Genomic DNA, 20,346 nt, shown 5'->3' on the forward strand with positions numbered 1-20,346 from the left:
GGCCATGATAAAGCTAAGTGCCGAGCCAAGATAAAGCTAAGTTCAAGGCTAGCCTAGGCTATGTAGCAAGGCTCTGTTTAAAAACAGAAATGAAACAACAGCCAAAGAGAGTGCCAACTCTCTTAGAGCTTATTCAATGGTGGAGGAGGCAAGTTATGATTTACTTAATACGAGATGGATTTCAGATCGCTACAAATATATCAGAAGGGTTTGCCTGGCAATGAGTAGTTAGTTTATCTGTAGCTGTTTCACCTTGCAATCAGTGAAAATCAGCCAACCTTGTTCATTACCAGGAAGAAAAGAACCTTACCAGGAGCTGATGGGAACTATACTTAGGGAATTTAAATAACACATTTCATAAAGTTCTTGAATTACTCTTCCTACCAAGCCCTGGGAAGGACATAAGTTGAGAAGAAGCTGAGAGGAAAACAGTCACAATCTTGCTTTAAGAGTGAATTGTCTCAGCAGAATGGGCCTCAGAATGGTAAGGGTCCCCTAGTCTGTAGTCACACATGCATGAGGCAGCATTGGCTGTCTGTACACAGTAATTCTAGTGACCTGGATTTTAAAGTTATTTCTTTCAGTCATGCGGTATTTCATACATATTTAGAATTGCCTTTGTTCATATGTAACCCCTACTGTCCCTGCTAACCCTTTTCGGCTCCCTTCTCCCAGCCAAATAATCTGTCTTCTGGTTTTATGCCATATGTGATAGGTATAGCAATATAAGTTCTGCATATGAGAAAAAAAATGTGCAATATTTTGCCCCTCTCATGACCTTCTTTTGTCAAAATAAGAAAAGTTGAATATTATTAGGCAGCGGGGTCTCTTTAAAAAGTCCCGAAAGACAGACTGGAGAGACTGCTCTGCAGTTAAGAGCACTGACTGCTCTTCCAGAGGTCCTGAGTTCAATTCCCAGCAACCACATGGTGGCTCACAACCATCTGTAATGGGATCCAATGCCCTCTTCTGGTGTGTCTGAAGACAGCTACAGTGTACTCATATACATAAAATAAATAAATCTAAAAAAGAAAAAACTAGAAGAAAATCCAGAAAGACATGAATTGCTTGTGTATTTTAAGAATCTTCACACAAACACAGGGCAGTGTTTTCACGAACAGTGTCACACACGGGTAGAATCCGTACTAAATACTAACTGGTCACTGCAGATGAAGTGCTCCATGGCTGAACCCAAGTTTAAAATTGCGTTACTAAGTACATTTTTCCTCTTGTTTTAAAATCCTCTCCAGGATATCTCTGGGACCAGGTGCATAACCACTTACGTAGTAATTTCCCCACGATCTTAGTAAATACTTGCTACTAAAATCCTTTTCTTAACTTAAACACAGAAGAACCCTACTGTCTACTTCTCCTAAGCCAGAGCTCCTAAAGAGGGTGGGGTTTTTTCTTTTAGTGATTCTTGTTTTGTTGTGATTTTGTTTCTTTGAAACAGGTTCTTTGTAGCCGGGGCTGTCCTCTGCCCACCTGCTCCTTCCTCGGCCACCTGAGGTAGATCACAGGTGTGTGGTGGCAGCCCCTGAAGCTTATGGTCTTGAGAATCTGTTGGAAATTTTAGGTCCAAGCTCAGATGGGGGGGCGGGGCACACAATGTAATTTGAGGCCAGTGCTTAGATGCCCCTTAAAATTCTATCTCTAGCCAGGCAGTGGTGGTTCATGCCCTTAATCTCAACACTTGGGAAGGCAGAGGCAGGTGGATTTCTGTGAGTCACAGCCTGGTCAGCCTGGTCAGCCTGGTTTTCAAAGTACATTCCAGCACAGCCAGGGCTACACAAAGAAACCCTGTCTCAAAAAACCAAAAATAAATAAATAACCAAAGAAATAATAAATCCATCTCCAAACAGACGATGGGACCAACAGAGCACTCCTCTATAGTGCTCGCCCCCCCCCAAGGAATTTATTTTTTCTCTGTGAAAACTCGATTCAACCTTGCCGAATAGTCTTGGACACGGGTATAGTACAGGAGGATTGAATGGACCACAACAGAACACCATGTGACTAACAGGAGAGGCAGTGCTAAAGACAGATGCCCGGGGACCTGATGCCCAAGGGCTCACAGACCCAGGAACTAAGCCTCTGCGTTGCTTGGCAACTGAGCTACCGTTGCACATGCGCAGAGGTCCCGTTCGTGCTTGGCCTGTCCTTGGAGCGTTAGAGACCACTGGCCAGAGCTGGCTGGTTCCCTCTGCCAGCCTGGAGGAAGTTTGAGGGGCACAAGAGAACATCATGCAGGTGAGGGTCAGGCCATAGGGTGATCTTGGAGCCCTGAGCCGGGTAAGCCAGCTAGCTCTAAGCTGAGGGGTGTAAATGGTGTGGGTGGTCTGCAGAGGTAGGTTCTAACATTTGTTCTTGGTAGGTGCTATTTTGTGCGGCTCTGTTTAGTCTTGAGAGAATGCCGTTTTTTCGATATTCGTGAGTCTGATGTGAGGCTGAAAGAGACAGGTGTTCAGTATTGCCGTTTACCTCCCAGTCCTAGAAATCCAAATGCTGTGCAAAATTTTAATTACGAAAGAAGTACCATTGTCTCAGGGGGATTCAGTTATGTTCCTTTATGTCCTTTTAAAAGAAGGCACGGGAGGGTGTGCATTGCTGCGAGCTGGCTCAGTGGGTTAAGGTGTTTGCTGCCAAGCCTGATGACCTGAGTTCGATCCACGGCACCTACGAAGTGGAAAGTGAGAACCAACTCCTTACAGATGGTTGTAAATCACCATATAGGTGCTGGGAATTGAACTCGGGTTCTCTTTTAAGAGCACCGAGTGCCCATAACCAATGAGCCATCTTTCCAGCCCCTCGAGTTCTTTATAATAGTTTTAATTTAGAAAAATAAGAATCTCCTCCCTCGGTTCCTCCATTCCAACCTTTCTCACCCCCTTTTCTCCTTTTCTTAAAGTAAAATCCTCACTTTTGACATAAGAAATCGATTTCTCTTCCATGCTCCCTAGTGAAGTGAATCCGGTGTTTTGTTTTGTTTTGTTTTGTTCTGGTTGGTTGGTTGGTTGGTTTTCATGGGAACTTTTGGCGGTCGGGTAGATCCTACACTTCATTAAGCCATTTTAACCTCAGTTCACATGGGATCGGGTCCTTTGGCATTGGGCTGGTTTTTAGCAAGTGCATTTGAACAGCTAGCCCAGCTTTCCATCTGCTTTTCAGGAATTCCGCTGAAGCAGCGGGAAGCAGCAGCTCGCTGACCTCTCCTAGCCATTGTTGTTGTCGTTGTTCCTTGATTTAGTCAGCAGGCATTCCTTATGCTTTAAACACAGGTCTGTTCTATGAGAGTGTTTGCGAGAACGATAAAGACAGCACACAGTGTGGCAAAAATACCTTCGCCATTTGTGAAAATAGATTGTGGGCCTTATCTCTGCTAGATAACATTTCTTAATAATTCTAAAAGCATAGGTAGGGCGCCCTCGAACACTGTTATAATAGGTCACATTGAAATGAAGTCTAGATCAGTTTGAAAAGAGCAGTTGGGGAGTTTGAATACAGCTATAAGAATATACTCCCATGACTCCCAAGAAGAGTGCTTTAATAAGAAAAACCCAAGTCAGATGCAGTTCAGTGCATAAGGACGGCTCCTGGGTCAACAACACAGTCTCAGATGCAGCCGTCAAGACTGGGTTGGTTGGAGTGAAGGGGTAAAGTTGGCTATGATTCTAATTCTTTTCAGTAATCTCTTGTAAGGCATCCAACAGATCTAAAGGAAAGAAAGTACCAGGTGATTGTGAAATGCAGAAAGTGTTCTTAAAAAGTGATTGTTGGCTCAGTGGGTGAAGGTGCCTGCTACCTGGCCCCAATGATGCAAAGTCTTATGACCTGAGTTAGATCCCTGGGACCCATGTAAAGATAATGCCCTATGACCTCCACATGTCACGGCACATGTGATTCATCCCCCAAACCACAGACACACAGACACACAGACACACAGACACACAGACACACAGACACACACACACAGATCTATATATGTATATATCTATATATCTAAATCTATCTGTATATACATATTTATATATCTAATATGTGTATATATACACATATATTTTATATATATATATATATATATATATATATATATACGAGAGAGAGAGAGAATAAAACTAAAATTTCAAGGAAAAAAAGATACTAGAATTTCTGGTAACAGTTGGCTAGGTCAATATATCCTTCTGAATAAAAATAAAAATGTCTAGAATGGGAACTATAGCAGATGCATCTAGAAGGTCATCTAAGAGAATCAAAGGGAACCCCTAGATGTGTCAGATGTGACCTAATATGAAGAAAAACTTACATCAGAATCAAGGGGAAAATGGAAAACCGTAGAACCTTAAGGTGCCTAGGACCTCAGAATAGGCAAGTCTGATACGACCGTAGGAGACCAGATGCTATCAGCCCAAACCTCTCCAGCATAAGAATTCTTTTGAGCTGGTACTACAAGAGAAGCTCTGAAAACAGAAATCATTCTTTTGAAAGGGGAATTGATGTCCCTAAAGAAATCTCCAGGTGTGGTATATTAGTCTTTGTGTGTGTGTAGCAGAAAGCTGGTTCTAATTCATAGTGAATGATGTCTGAAGAGGATACTGATATGGGCATGAACAAACTCCTCCCTGCTTTCTAGCCTCATCCTAGAAATCAACTCCCAGGACCCTCTCTTGTTTCAGCAGAAGACAGTATATAAACCTGGGTTTCAGCCCACCTTCTGAGATTCCCTCATTGCGATATTCATCTTAATAAAGTTCTGTTTTACGTGGTTGGGGATTTAGCTCAGTGGTAGAGCGCTTGCCTAGGAAGCACAAGGCCCTGGGTTCGGTCCCCAGCTCCGAAAAAAAGAACCAAAAAAAAAAAAAAGTTCTGTTTTACTACATTATATTCCAGAATTTGTGTCTCACCCTCAACACCTGTTTTGCACTCTCCAAACCCAGTTTTAGCATGCAAGATTTATACATTTGCAGTTTGGTCTTGGGTACAATTTGCAGAGTAAGTGAGAACTGAAATCTCTGATTTACCCAAGGATAGGACACAAGCAGGAGGTTGAAGTGAGACCTTTGTGTGCGGAATCCCAGGCAGGCTGTCCTGACAATTAGTGGTCAGGGATCAAACCTGCCCCTGAGGTAGTGTTAGTCCATGACAGCTTTCCCATGGACTTATAATAACATTTTGTGTTCAGTCTTTACAAATTCCCACCAATCAGTTTTCAAAAACAGCATGCAGAACCCAGCCAAAGGTATAGATCACCCAAAGAACCGGGCGGCAGTCATGAGCTGGCGAGGATAATGACTTACAGAGATTTCCAGTGTTGGGATGGACGGAAGCCAGCTATGAAACAAAAGTGCTCATTGTAATCCAAAAACGTCTACAGGAAGGAGTTGAAGAAAGACCATAAAATTTCTATAAAAACATTTCTACATGTTAACAATAAAAAACACTCCCATTTATCTTAATACCAAAGAGAATAGAATACAATGGTACAAACTGAAGACTTACGTGAACAAAAGTATAAACCAGGGCCAGAAACAAAGAAGACAGAAAAGTGAAGACACGGCCCTTAATACTGTAGATGGGGCACCCCTGTCACCTAGGTGTAATGCTTGGATTGGAAACAAATGCTTGCCTTCGTTAAGAGAAAAGGATGTAAATCAGCTCAAGGGGAGAGATGAGTTTGTTAATAACTTGGGACAAACCTGAAGTGATCTATGTTTCTCTGCCCAGCCCATAGAAATGTTTAAAGATGAAATAAAAGCTAAGGAATCTATATCTACATGGGGTCACCATAGTTGTCCTCCTGGGGGATGGGAAGCCCTGAAAGGATGTGGGATGGGTGTGCATGGCTGTGCTTTACTGTGCTGTACCGTGCATTTATAAATGCCTAAAATGCTTGTTTTTATAGTATGTATTTTTTTCAAGTAAAAAATACTTGATATTTGGGTCTGCTGGCTCATAAAGCCAACCTAGGTGTCTGAGTGAGACTTTATATTTAAAAAGAAAAGGGCTGCCAAAACCCCAAGACTAGACAGGCCACAGGCTTCGGGGAAAACCAAATACTCTTGTCTGGGGTGGAATGACACTAACACCATTCTGCTGCACTCAGATCAGAATCTTGCTCAGTTACCACTGAAGCTTCCTCCTGCAAGGGAGAGGGGGTCGATACAGAGACCCACAACCAGACCATGTGCGGAGACTGAGAGACCTGGAACACTCAGCTCTAAGTGGATTATCTTCAACAAATCTCTCCCTTCGGACCTCTGGGAAGGGGGTGGTGTGGAAGATACCAAGGAAACAGTGTCTTCCAGATGCAGCAGGACTGACACACATGTGAACTCAGAGCATGAGGTAGCATGCACAGGGCCTGCACAGGTCCAGGCCAGAAGGGGCCCCGGTGCTGAGGAGAGGAAGTGGAGAGGGTCACTCATCCCTAACCAAGAAGCTACCTTTAACTGACAACTACTTGCAAAGGACAATGTAGTTTTTTCCTTTGGGGGTCTCAGTGGGTATGTAAGACACATTTAAGGGCAGGCCTCATGCCCAGTAGTAGAAGGCAAACACAAAACACTCTGGAATTTCTGGAGAGGCTTTGTTTGGGCTTTTTTTTTTTTTTTTACTGCTCTTTTGCTAATGTATTATGGTTCCTGATTTTGTGTTTTATGGGTTTTATTCTCTGTGTGTGTGTGTGTGTGTGTGTGTGTGTGTGTGTGTGTCTGTGTCTGTGTGTCTGTGTATCTGTGTGTGTGTGTCTACCATTCTTTTTTCTTTTTTTATTATTATTCCAGTTTTGGTTTTGCCTGTGTTCTAAAGGTGTGGAGTTGGATGGGCCAAGAGAACCTGGGAGGATTCGAGGGAGAGGAAACAATGATCAGAATATATTGTATGAAAATAAATATCATTTTCAATTTAAAAATTAAAAAAGGAGGCTGGAGAGATTGCCTAGTGTTAAGAACACTTCCAGTTTTCCCACAGAGTGCTCACAACCACATGTGAATCCTGTTTCAGGGAGTCTAATGCCCTCTGCTTCTGTGGGCACAGCATGAGTGTGTGGTGCACATAGATTCACACACGTATACACACACGTGTATACACGCACGCACAGAAATCATAAATAAATAAATAAATCATAAATATCTTGAAGCCAAAACAACTAAAATCACTTTTGCACACTGCTCAGGCTCACAAGCTCTGGGCTATGTTCCTCTGGGTTGAAAGTGAGATGCTGACTTGCTAGTCTCCTGTGACAGGCCACAACACCCGCCTCATTGAAAACATGGCGCTGCTGCCCATCAGACGTTAGTTCAAAATATCTGCCCCTAGGAGTCAAAGATACGCATATTGAAGGTAAAGCCATTGTTCAAGGCCAGTGTTTTCTTCTAAAGCTATGAAATTGAGAAAAGCTGGTAGGACCTTGATGTATACCATTCTTGACATTTTTAGTGTCTGAAAATCTCTAAACGTATATATTTCCAAAAGCAAGGAGAAGCAGAAATGTACACACTGGGGAATCACTAATTTCCTGGCTCACACAGGACTGTAAGCTGTAAGCTAAAATAAACCCTTTCCCAAATTCCTTGTGACTGTCATTGTGATTGCTGTCTCATCACAGCAACAGACCCTGACCAGAACGGCAAACACGTATGTATCTACGCCATGTGCATGCCGTGCCCGTGGAGCTCAGGACATTGGGCCCCCCACAAATGGAGTTTGGGATGATCGTGAGCCAACATTTTGGTGCTGGAAACCTAACTCAGGTCAGCAGGGTTGTGTGCTGAGTTAATGCCTTTACCAGATCAGCCGGCTGGCCATCCTCTTAGACGATCCTTTTACAGACGTCTCTGTCCGCTGAAGACAGACGTGCCCTGCTAATCACAGCACGCGGCCCCATTTTTGGTGGGAGAAGCAGGCTTGTTCCTGAAACCTCAGCTCCACAGACAGCTCTGTATGTGACGGGCCGATGCCTGTCAGTTTTATCAGCCCATTTTACACTGCACAACTATGCTAAAAGACTCTTTTTTGTGTGTGTAGGATCCAAATGAAGATACAGAATGGAATGAAATTTTAAGGAATTTTGGCATTCTTCCTCCAAAAGAAGAACCAAAAGATGAAATTGAAGAGATGGTGTTGCGCTTACAGGAGGAAGCAATGGGTACGTGGGGCTGCATGAAGGAGGCATGCACTGAAGGGAGTAAAATATACCTCATGAAACACAGGAGAGGGAATAGATACCATTTAATATTCATGCTGCCTGTCGATCAAAATGGCTGATTTGTATGTCGAAAGGCACATGTCCATTAATAAAAGTGCAGAGACAATGCTATGAAACCAGAGACGTTTGTCTACCTATTCTTCGAGTCACCTTTTTTTTGTTCATCTATATAGTATCTTAATCATTAGTCCTTTCACGCGTACTTGGGGAAAACCTAAATTTATGGGATCTAATTGATTTTCCCATCTACTCTTGCAAGTGTCCTGTCAGTTCTGTGAACTTTGAGGGAACAAACAAACAAACAAACAAACAAACAAAAAATGCTTCCATTACATTACAGTTTGGGTTGTAGTTTGGGAGTTTTTTGTTTGTTTATTTGCTTTGTTTTGTTTTCTAGATGTTGATTGTAAAGTAAAAATAATGTTTGTGCAGTTTGATCACCTAAGATTTCCATTTTAGTTAAGCCATATGAGAAGATGACACTTGCACAGCTGAAAGAAGCAGAAGACGAATTTGATGAAGAAGACATAAAAGCTATAGAAATATATAGGTATTTATACATATATTTATACATTTATATATATACAGTGTGGTGCTGTGGGGTCTTTACATGGGAACGTGGCTGACAGGCTTACAAAAATCTACTTAATGCCACAACGTGCTTTTCTCTTGCTGCTTTCACGATTCTGCCTTTTGACTCAGTTGTGTCAGCACGTGGGTATCTTTGGGTTTATCCTACTTGCAGTGTATCTGGTGTGTTGCATTTTGAACTTGCATCTTTAGTCACGTTAGGGAAGCTGTTAGCCAAGAGTTCTGAAAGCACTGTGAGTCTCTCTACGTGTCTGCTGCTTTGGGGCTCCCATAATACTAGGCTGACCTGCTGGACAGGGACCCGCAGGCCCTTTAGACAGTGTTCACTCTTCGTTCTCCTTTTAAGTCAGTGCTTCTGGGTTAATAATAGCAATAGTCCTTCCTCCCCTTTGATCTTCTGATTCTTTCTTTTGCCTGCTTACATTTGTGAAACCCTCCAGTGTGTTTTTCATTTTAGTAAATTTTCTTTAATTTCCCTAGAGGGTTGTTACCTGCGGCTCTTGTAGTATGAAATGTGTAGGAATTTTTTTTTTTCCCTCATGGGCTCAGATCTTTGAACATCTGGTCTCCATTTGGTGATTCTGTCTAGGGAAGTAGGCACAGCCTCGATGGGGAACTACCTCCCTGTGGGTGGGTTTTGAGAATTCATAGTCCTGTTTCTGGGGGGACTGTCTCTCTGCTTTGCCCTTGCAGCTGAGGATGTGAGTTCTCAGTTTGCTGCTCTGGCTGCCGTGCCTGGGTGCCATGATGCACTGTCAAGCCTCTGGAACCACGGGCCCAAACAAACCCTCTCTCTTATCACTGGCCTTGGTGCTACAATAGCTACAAGACACATGAACTTTGAAAATATCATAAGAATCAAATCAGAAAAAAAAAGGCTGTATAAATAGAAAGGAAATTGTTGCGTATCAGCTCTTGGTACAAATAGGAGGGAACTGTAAATGAATACAGGGTTTATTTGTGTGGATCAAAAACCTGATTGAGACTGGAGAGGTGGCTCAGTGGTCTGGAACACTGGCTGATCTTTCAGAGGACCTGGGTTCCTAGCATTGCCCATGGAGGCTCACAGCCATCTCCAGTTTCACGGGATCTGACCCCTTCTTCTGTCTTCCATAGGCAGCAGGCAAACAAGTGGCGCACAGATACCTGTACGCAGAACATCTATATACACAAATAAAATAAAAATAAATTAAAAAATATTTGAGTTAAATCATGGTGATTGTTTTTCAACTGTTTTGGTTTTGCTTTTCCAGACAGGGTTTTTCTGCATAGCCCTGGTTGTCCTGGAACTCAGAGACCCACCTGCCTCCTCTTCCTCCTTCAAGCTCCTTCACTTTTTGATCCATGTCCTGCAGCTCCCTTGGGCGGCTCTTTCCCAGGCAGTGACTGTGGCCTGGACACTTTGCTACATCAGAATTTAGAACACTGTACCTCAGAATTCCATGGGAGTCAGGGATCTGTGTGGACACTGCCCAGGACACCTGAGGACTGAGTACCAGAAACAGATACGGCACGCTCACTCCTCTCTCGTTGGTTGCAATCTAGTCTCCCAAGGAGGCTTGCAAGAGTAGTCTTCCTGCAAGCTGCAAAGAGGAATCCAGAATGATACGTAGGTTCTAACAGAGCCGAGGGGTAAGATAAAGAGGTGACAAATAACTTAGTCTACAAATTAGGGACATCAGTGCCACTGGGTAGATAGCTGGCTGTGAAATAGCAAGTGAATTCATTAAACCCAAGGTTCCTACAACTAAAAGGGGAAAAAATCTAGACTCGCCAGTGAACAGATCTGCAGCATACTTCGGTGGTAAATACACTAAAGTGTCTTCTTTGACATAGCTTCTTCCTCTTTCTCATGATGCAAGTTACAGTGGCCCAGGAGCTAGAAGCTAAAGCAGCAAGGGTAACATGTGTTTGAGCTCAGCGCTATAGTAAATGGAGAGCAATAAATAAATAAACCTAAAGCTTATTTAAGTGGACCTAGAATGTGTGTCATAACACTGGAGCCATTGCTCTGGCTTCGGTTTCTCATCCTCCCGTCGTTGCTAGGGAGCCTGATTCCTGGTGCCAGCAGTTGTCATTGTGCCTCTGAGTCTCAGAGTAATATGATACTTGGGCCAACAGTTGGAATCTAGATTCCCCAGTTTCTGGATTGCAGCAGAGAAAGCCTTGGCAGACCAGTTTTGCAGTGTTGTTCAGGGAGTCATTCCTGGTTGGCCAGCCTAAGGCCTCCTCCTCCTCAGAAAGTTTGCAAAGTGCTTAATTTCCCAGGTTAAGTTCCTTTCTGCCTCAATAGCTAGAGGGCTTTCTGTCTGTGTAGAGAATCACAATTGCTTTGATTGTTCAGTGCAAAATGCAGGCCACAGAACAGCTTCCTCTTTCTGATGGCAGGCCTAACGCCCATGTGTTAACCTTTCCAGTGAAATAGCAAGGGAAGATGAGGGGGAGGGAGAGGTTGACAGTTGTACCAATAAGAAGGGACCTAGCTGCAGACCTATTGTTATTCTCCTTGGGTTTCATAGTGTTTGACTTCATTGTTACGCAAAGTGACTTTTCAACCGGCTGCTTCTAACATGCAAAATGAGGCCACCGTGTTCTGAAGCTGGCTCGGGAGGCTTTGTTTGCTTTAATACTAGTGTGATCGGGACGTGATTGCCACCGAAGTTACCATTCTCCTGAGGAAGGGCCGCACCTCGGCACATGGGGCCACAAAGGAAGCACCTGAATAGGTCAGGATCAAAAGCCTCAAGAAAATCCCTGACACAGCCTCTGCTGTGCTTCCTTGTGGGAATGGACACGCAAGGCAGTAGTGGGCAGGCTTATGATTGGCCAGTTGAATCATTTAGCTGGGTTCTGCGTGGTCCTGGGTTCTAGGATGACTAGGGCAGGGAGCCTTATATGAAAAAAACAAAACAACAACCACAGAAAGAACAGATTGACACCAGGCATGGTGGCACGTGCCCAAAGACACTTGTGAGGCTAAGGTAGAAGGATTAGCTGAGCCAGGGAGTCTGAGACCAGTCCCAGCAACATAGCCAGACCTTGCCTCAAAAAATCAGAGAAAATAAAAGGCAACCGAGGACGTGCTCTCAGAGCTGGCTAGCTGTCTGGCATTTGAAGGAGGTGTTGTCTGGCAAGTGTTTGTTCTTTCTCTTGGAGCCAGCTAGTTCTGAGCGAGTATTCCCCGAAGGATTAGCGAAGTTCTAGATTCCAGAACATCAAGAATGCAGAAAACGAGGGCCAGTGGAATGGCCCAGTGGGTACTTGCAGCCAATCCCCATGGAGGTGTTTATAAAAGATAAAGGGAGGATTCATCCCCGGTTTGGGCACCAATGTTGTGTTAATAAAAGGATAAAGAGGGGGGGATTATGTTCTATGGGGGTCTGGGAGAAGGGGGTACAGCAGCAGGCCCATGCTGAGGTATTCTTTCCCACTGAGGGACCAGCCACAGGACCTATAGTATAGAATAGAGTTTATTCAGGGAATGGGGAGGGGACTGAAGAGAGTAGTAGGGGCACAGGGGGAAAGAGAAAGAGAGAGAGAGAGAGAGAGAGAGAGAGAGAGAGAGAGAGAGAGAGAGAGAGAGAAGAGTACAGGCTGGCCGTGGGCAGGTGGTGAGAAGTGGGGAAGGGAATAGAGGGAGAGAGGGGACAGAGAGGGGGAGGGGGAGGGGAGGAGGCTAGCAGGCTCCTTTATAGTGTCAGTCATACCTAGGTTGCCAGGTAACTGTGGGGGTGGAGCTTAGACAGAATGCTAGCATCCATGCCTCCAGTTTGTTCCCTGAAACCCGTCTGCTGGAAGGAGAGGACCAACTCCTGCAAGATAGTGTCTGAGCTCCACACATGTGCAATGGCATGCACAGGTATGCGCATGCACACGTACATAGGCACACACATACATATATACATATACTAAAATGTAACCATTTCTAAAAGAATACAGAAAATAAGATGGCGTTATAAACAGAAACATGAGGAAGTGCCCTTAGCAAACTGAAACATAGGAACCTATAGGTGTGTTGTAGCTACTCGCGTTTACTTAATAAACCAAGCATGGCTTAATCATCAAACTATGCAGACTTTGAGAGTTATGGACCAGGGTTTAACATTCCATGTGAATGAATAAATAATAAACATTTATCAGCCCCACCTGGCACACACTGCTGAGAAGTCACCACATTCCGTCTCTTCCTGCCGTGACAACACCTCACAGAGGCAACCCAAGGAAAGAAAGGTTGGTTTTGGTCTATTGGCTGAGGGCACAGTCCGACATGGTAGTCACATCATGGCTGCAGGAACTGGAGGAGGTGGAGATGAACATGGCAGCTCAGCTCGCTCCCTCCTCCTTAGACGGCCCCGGCCCCTGCCCATGGAACAGTGCCTGCTACATTCAGGACTGACCTTCCCTCCTTCCTCAGCCCTTTCTGGAAATGCCACCCTCTCCCAGCATATGCAGGGTGGCTCCTACTGCAGTCGGGTTGATGGTGAAGATCTCCTGTTACATCACTTAATACCCAGTGGTCCCATGTGACGGGGTATTAGTGGGTTTTGTCATGCAAAGATAAAGAAAATAGAATCTGAAGGTAAATAAGTTGCCCACTGCTGGAGCGGACATTTAAACCCTGTTTAGTCTGATGGTAGAGGTCAGGTTCCTAGCATTTAAACCCTGTTTAATCTGATGGTAGAGGTCAGATTCTTAAACATCTCCTTGCTGCCACTACCTGTAATTAATTTATTTTAATAATGTCCACAAAGGCTTTGGGCTACATAACAGCCTGCTATTTTATAGGCATATAACTGGGGGTAATAGTACTGACTTCATCAATGTTTGTAAGGACTAAATTAGTTAGCGCACTTAAAGTCGTGCCTGACAATGCCACAAGCCTCAACAGTATACTGTTACTCAGAGTGTTTAGTCACTGATAAAAAAACTTTTTGGTACACAAGAATTTGCAGCAGGCGGGGAGATGGATCAGAGGTTGTGAGCACTGGCTGTTTCTCCAGAGGACTCAAGCATAGCTCCTGGCACCCACATGATGGCTGCTTACAAACATCTGTAATTCCAGCTCTTGGGGATCTAATGCACCCTTTTGGCCTTTGCAAGCATGGATGCAGTGCACAGACATACATGCAGGCAAAATACTCATGCACATAATACAAATAAATAATTTTGTTAAAAAAAAAAAGGAAAGAAAGGAAAGGAAAGAAAAAGAAAAAAAGAAAAGAAAAATAATTTGCGGGCCCAATACCTAAATGACCTACTGTTGTGCGACAGAACTTGTCCTGGAGAGGTAGGAAACATGTCTACTCACCCCAGATGGAAAACCCACAGTAGAAGAAAGTGCCAGAGTCCAACAGTGAACCAATGAGTTTCACTGGGGCTACTCACAGGAGCAGAAGTGACTCAAAGACAGTTGCATCACCAATGGACACCCCCCCCCCCATGGGTTCAGCTCACAAAGCTGGGAGCCCAGAGCACATTGCACGGCCTGCAGGCAGCTCAGCAGGGTCACGAGTCTCTTCTCCCATGTCCATCAATTGATCTAAACCTCTTCCAGGCAACTGGTCTGGTCTGAGGGTCTTCTTTGAGGCATTGCTTGTCTGAGAGTCTTCCTTGCAGTGTTTACTACTTACACTGGCAGGGAGGAGCCTAGTGAATCTAGTCAATTTCAGGGACTTCCTGAAAGCTATTTTTGAGTTTTTTACCTTCTTGCTTAAGGAGTTTCTCTGCAGGTTGGAATGTTTCAATCTCCAGAAATCTGTTACACAACACCTAGTCTTAAGTAAAAATAATTTCAAAGTCAGTAGTAAAGTTCTTACCATCGCCATACATACATTAGTGCCAATTCTCATACAAAAAGAGGAATGGATTTCTACGCTCCTTAGGGGTCAGTCAGTCATTCACAGTGTTGATATGTATGGGGATCACATTCATTACTCTAAATTATTACTGGATATTGATTGACCATAAAAAACACTTTGGGGATGAGAGATTGTTCAGTTGTTATGAATGCTTACTAACGTTGCAGAGGACCTGGGTTCAGTTCCTGGAGCCCCCATCAGATGGCTCATAACTGACTATAACTCCAATACAAGGGAATCAGGGGCCCCTTGGCCTCCTTAAGCACATGCAAGCACCTGGAACACAAACTCACAGACAGACAGACAGACAGACAGACAGACAGACAGACACACACACACACACACACACACACACACACATACTCGGAGAGAGAGAGGGAGGGAGAGAATAAAATAAAAGAATGTAATATTTGTGTAATTTTTTTGTAGAGAAAAGCGGTTACAGGAATGGAAAGCACTCACGAAGAAACAAAAATTTGGGGAATTGAGAGAAATTTCTGGAAATCAGTATGTAAATGAAGTCACAAATGCAGAAAAAGACTTGTGGGTTATAATTCATCTATACAGATCAAGGTAATCATACAATACTTCAGAATGCTGGTGTTGTGATTCTTTCAAAACACTCCTAGCTTTAAGGTCTGTGATGACTATGATGAGGAATATTTAAGAAAGAGAAACATGTATTCACATGAATACATTATAGAATTTTTATCTTTAGGGATTGAATTAAGTATGCTAAAATATTTTCATTTCTAATCTATAGAATGTTACATTTGTAAGAAAAATTATCACTGTTTGGCAATTAAGATCTATATCTGTCCTCTCCTTCCCTGCTTATCTGTGCTCAAACTTGGCCAAGCATGGTCTTGAATTCATGACCCTCCTTCCACTGGCCGGAGTTGGAGACTAGTGAGCGGCATCAGATGTGTTTTACGGTGTACTGGGGATCAACCCCTGGGTGTCCTGCTTGTTAGGCAAGTCTTCGGAGAAGGGAAAGTGAGAGTCCAGGAGAGACAAGCAAACTAAAGCCAAGGGGTGTGGAAGAAAGTGAAGGTGTATGTTTGGGGGTGGGTGGGCGGGGTCAGCTCTGACCTCATCTGCTCAAGCTCATCCTGATAGACTAGGAGTGGGTTGGAGGGTGGGTGGGTTCTGTGATGAATGAAGCAGGGAGCACTGGAAGGTTGGGATCCTGCTTTCAGTCAGTTTTAAATTTTAGATGAGAAATTACTCTGGGCACTGGGATTCAGGAAGTGGAAGACTGTGGTGAAATGATCAATTAGTGTAAGGGGAGTCAAAGAAGTGTGAAATGAAGAACTCTGGATATGAGCACCTGGGACATTAGCCCAGTCAGTGACAAGTGTCAGATCCTTGCACTCCAGCCTAGGCCTGACCCAGACTCCCTACACACATCATAGTTTTTCTTTGTGTTTCTATGGTCTTTCATCTAGGAACTGGCTCAAAGTGATGCTAAGTGGAATACAGTTTACCAAATTAGGTACCAGACTCCCATGGTACTAGCATCATTCCCAGACAGTAGTGGAATTTCCAACAAAAATCAGAGGACTCTAATACAGAACATCTTTGTTAAAGGTCACAGCACAGGACATAAATATGCTTTTACATAAAAAGTAAAGATCTATATTGTGCAAAAAAAGAGATTTTATTAATTTTACTAGCCTAAGAACAGTGGTCTGTGTTTGAAGTATACTGTGTATATTCTCTCTTTAGTGTCCCAATGTGTTTGGTGGTTAACCAGCATCTGAGTGTCCTAGCAAGAAAGTTTCCAGAAACCAAATTTGTTAAAGCCATCGTGAATAGCTGCATTGAACACTACCATGACAACTGTTTACCAACAATTTTTGTTTATAAAAATGGTCAGATAGAAGGCAAATTCATTGGAGTTATAGAATGTGGAGGGATAAATCTCAAGCTAGAAGGTAATGATGTCTGTTTCTAAATGTTTACAAAACTAACGAGTGAAAACTTCTCTAGATGAACAAGTATGAAAGTTTATTTTTTTGAAATTAAGTTTTCCCCCTTAATTTTCTTCTCTTCTTAAGATTTGAACAATCATTTTAGTGTGTATGAGTTTGTGTGCCTAGTGTGTTTGTGTCCCTGTGTCAATGTGCATGTGCGGTGCCCAGGGAAGCCAGAAACAGGTGCCACAGTCCCTGAAACTAGAGTTACAGCCACCCATGACCTGCCATGTGGGTGCTGGGATCTGTCTCTCCAGCCATTTCTCCAGCCCCCATTCAATTCCCTTGTTAATTCTCTCCACAGCAGCTGTCCTCTTGTCATTTATATCATAGCACCTTTCTCTTAAAATTCCTAATGTCTAAAATAACTTTAAAGTGTAAATCATCAGGTGTAGAATCCAGTCCATCTCTGTAACGCTTTGGCAGTTCTGTATAATGCCTGCTTTAGCCAGGCTGGGCTCAGTCCCTACAGACCCCAGACAGCCCTCTGTGCTCACACTGTCTGGAATAGTCCTTCCTTGTACCTACATCCCTTATCTTTACTTATCCTCCTGGTCTAATCCCTAGCCCCCAGGGCCTCCTCACTTGCATTTACCCCGACCTCCACATACTCCTGGACTCTTCCTCTTCTCTGTGCACTTTCTGCCCTGCGCATTCTCCATGGCACCCTGCTTTGTTGATTGATAACTCCCCATGAGTCTTCATCTCTGGAACAGGTGAGGAAAAACAGTCTTCTTTCTATTACTTTCTTTCTTATAGCATATAGCATAGGACTCTTTTTAAACCTTTTTTCCTCCTGAAGTTATCCCTTTGTCTTTTGGATGCCTGGATACCATTTTAACCTACTTCATGAAGCTGAAGCATTCATATCGTGTGTTGCTGTCACTTTCATCCATCTCTACAGTTCTTAGCATCTTGTATAATGAAACTCTAGACACATTAAACAGGAACCTTCCCTCCTTGTCTGAGGGTTTTACTACTGTGAACAGACACCATGGCCAAGACAACTCTTAGAAAGGACAATATTTAATTGGGGCTGGCTTACAGGTTCAGAGGTTCAGTCCATTATCACCAAGGCAGGAGCATGGCTGCATCTTGGCAGGCATGGTGCAGGAGGAGCTGAGAGTTCTACATCTTCATCTGAAGGCCGCTAGAAGACTGACTTCCAGGCAGCCAGGATGAGGGTCTTCAAAGCCCATCCCCATAGTGACACACTTCTTCCAAGGCCACACCTACTCCAACAAGGCCACACCTCCACTATTTAGCCAAACATATTCAAACCACCACACTCCCATCCCTGGAAGCTACCAATCTACTTTTTGTCTTTAGAAAGCTGATGACCTAAGACACATCATAGAAGTAGAACAACACTGGGGCTTTTCCCCTTCGTGCCTGTTTATAAGCATCGCTCAACACAGTGGTCAAGGCTCATCCCTTCCAATTAGGTCGGAACAGTGTCCCAGTGTCTGCATAGGTATACATCCTTCATCGATGGGTGAACATCTTGATTGTTATGAATAATGCTGCTAAAAATGGATGTACAGATTATCTATTCAATAATTTTGGAAATAAACCCAAAATTCTATTGCTAGGTCATATGATCATTCTATATTTATGTTTTGAGGGGCTGAATCATTTTCTTTTCTTTTTTTTTTTTTTTTGAGCTGGGGACCGAACCCAGGGCCTTGCACTTGCTAGGCAAGTGCTCTACCGCTGAGCTAAATCCCCAACCCCCTGAATCATTTTCTTACTCTTTAGCCATAATATACACATGAATATACATATATGTATTTTAGCACTCAAACTAATACACACGCACACAGACACACAACACATATACACATGTATACACATAGAAATGTAAGGAGTGTTTATATTACACATTTGAAACTATTCAGTAAATGGCAGTATATCATCCTGAAACATATTTAAACCTCAATGATAGTTTTCTAAACTTCTTTCTTCATGTCTTAATAACTTTAAATTGTATCCTTCTCTCATTAAGTACACTTTTTGTGTTTGTCGTTCCCTTTCTGAGAGGATGTGACCTGATCTTAGTTTTCTTTTTTTGGAGCTGGGGACCGAACCCAGGGCTTGCTAGGCAAGCGCTCTACCGCTCACCTAAATCCCCAACCCCTAATCTTAGTTTTCTAATGACCGTTCTTCTTGACCATCCTTGTGCCCAGAAGTAAAAAAAAAAAATCTTTTTGGAGTTTTCACTTTTTTTTATAGATTTATTCATTTATTATATAAATAATAATACTGTAGCTGTCTTCAGACATACCAGAAGAGGGCATCGGATCTCTTTACAGATGGTTGTCAGCCACCATGTGGTTGCTGGGAATTGAACTCAGGACCTCTGGAAGAGCAGTCAGTGCTCTTAACTGCTGAGCCATCTCTCCAGCCCGATTTTTCACTTTTTAACTGTACTAGGAAGGTGTCTGCGATAGTGTTAACTGTCTACTTGATAAAAGTTAGTACCAGCTGAGAGCCGGACTTTGGGAATGTCTCAGAGGGACTTGCTTATTATGTCAGTTGGGAGGTGCTACTGTTCCCAGGGCAGAGGATGCTGGAGTGTGTCCGAGTGAGAAAGCCAGCTGAACGCATGTACTCACTGCTCTCCCCTAAGTGCACACACAATGGACTCTAGCCTGGAACTGTGAACCCAGGAGACCCTTTCTCCCTTACGTTTCTTCTACCAGAGTATTTTATCACAGCAACAGGGAGAGAAGCAGAGGCTTTACCAATGAGAGTATTGACGTCTCCCCTTACTGGCTCTGTATGCGACTTTCCACATATCAGATCTTAAAATTGTTTTGCTGGCATGATTTGGTCAAGCTGGAGGATATATGGTGTTGGGTTTTGGCAATATTGAGGATTGACCCCAGGGCCATGAGCATACTAGACAAGTGTTCTACCTCTGAGTTATAATGTCAGTGCTACAAAAATAGCCTGTGCTGTTTAAATTTGGAATAGTAGTGGAGTGAAGCGTTCTTTAGTAGGTCATTTGTTCATGCTTTGTCTTTTTGTTGAGTGACGAGTGTGTGGAGCTCTGCCCACTGCTTCTACCACATCCCTCACAGGTTCTCGGGAGCTTACTGCCTCAGGCTGCTCTTCCCTGGGTATATGTGTGGGGTATATGTGGTTGAGCCAAGCTCTTTACCACTGAGTTACACTTGCAGGCCAACATTGCTCCCCCGCCCCCTTGATACAAAGTCTGGCTTCAGACTCTTAGGCTCAAACAGTCTTTCTTTTGCCTCTCAAACAGCTAAGCTCTAGGTCTAGGTGTACGTTTTAATTGTCAGGCAAAAGTTATATTAGGATAGCGAAATTTATCGATCTTTTTAGATTATACTTACCATGCTTCCCTTTAAAAATACTATTATATTATCCCCCTATATTTTCTTTTAATAGCTTTATTTTTTACTTAGGTCTTAAATAACATTGTAGTTAAGTATTAAAAAGAATGGGTCTAGTTTTATTCTGTTGCCCTAATGCCATTTACTGAAATTTCATGCCCCTCTCTCTTTAAATTTATTTTTAAACTGTAAAGTATACATAATGTGAATTTTTGCACCCTTAATCATCTTTCTCAACATATTCTACACATTTCTTTTTGAGAAGGGAATCTTGCCCAAGTTGGCCTTGAACTTGTGATCCTTCCACTTTAGCATCTCCAGTGGTAGAAGTACAGATGTGTTGCCTTGCCTTGCAATTT

The 20,346-nt window shown here is 43.3% G+C and overlaps 1 protein-coding gene and 1 long non-coding RNA gene across 2 annotated transcripts in view; one reads left to right on the forward strand and one right to left on the reverse strand.

The window, feature by feature from the left end:
- The first annotated feature begins 2,113 nt into the window (after nucleotides 1–2,113).
- Nucleotides 2,114–20,346, forward strand: part of Pdcl2 (phosducin-like 2) — a 20,673-nt gene continuing 2,440 nt past the window's right edge. Inside the window, exons 1-5 of the mRNA NM_001399023.1 lie at nucleotides 2,114–2,250; nucleotides 8,023–8,143; nucleotides 8,663–8,753; nucleotides 15,082–15,225; nucleotides 16,381–16,589. Coding sequence (NP_001385952.1) covers nucleotides 2,245–2,250; nucleotides 8,023–8,143; nucleotides 8,663–8,753; nucleotides 15,082–15,225; nucleotides 16,381–16,589 — 571 coding nt within the window. The 5' untranslated portion in view covers nucleotides 2,114–2,244. The remainder of the gene's footprint in view (nucleotides 2,251–8,022; nucleotides 8,144–8,662; nucleotides 8,754–15,081; nucleotides 15,226–16,380; nucleotides 16,590–20,346) is intronic.
- LOC120096594 (uncharacterized) lies at nucleotides 9,728–10,186 on the reverse strand. Its single transcript, XR_015637393.1, has 2 exons — nucleotides 10,097–10,186; nucleotides 9,728–9,955 (listed from the first exon to the last, which is right to left on the reverse strand). It is a non-coding gene; the product is annotated as an uncharacterized LOC120096594 (long non-coding RNA).

This window comes from Rattus norvegicus, chromosome 14, assembly GCF_021556685.1.
Source record: "Rattus norvegicus strain SHRSP/BbbUtx chromosome 14, alternate assembly SHRSP_T2T, whole genome shotgun sequence".
NCBI lineage: Eukaryota > Metazoa > Chordata > Mammalia > Rodentia > Muridae > Rattus > Rattus norvegicus.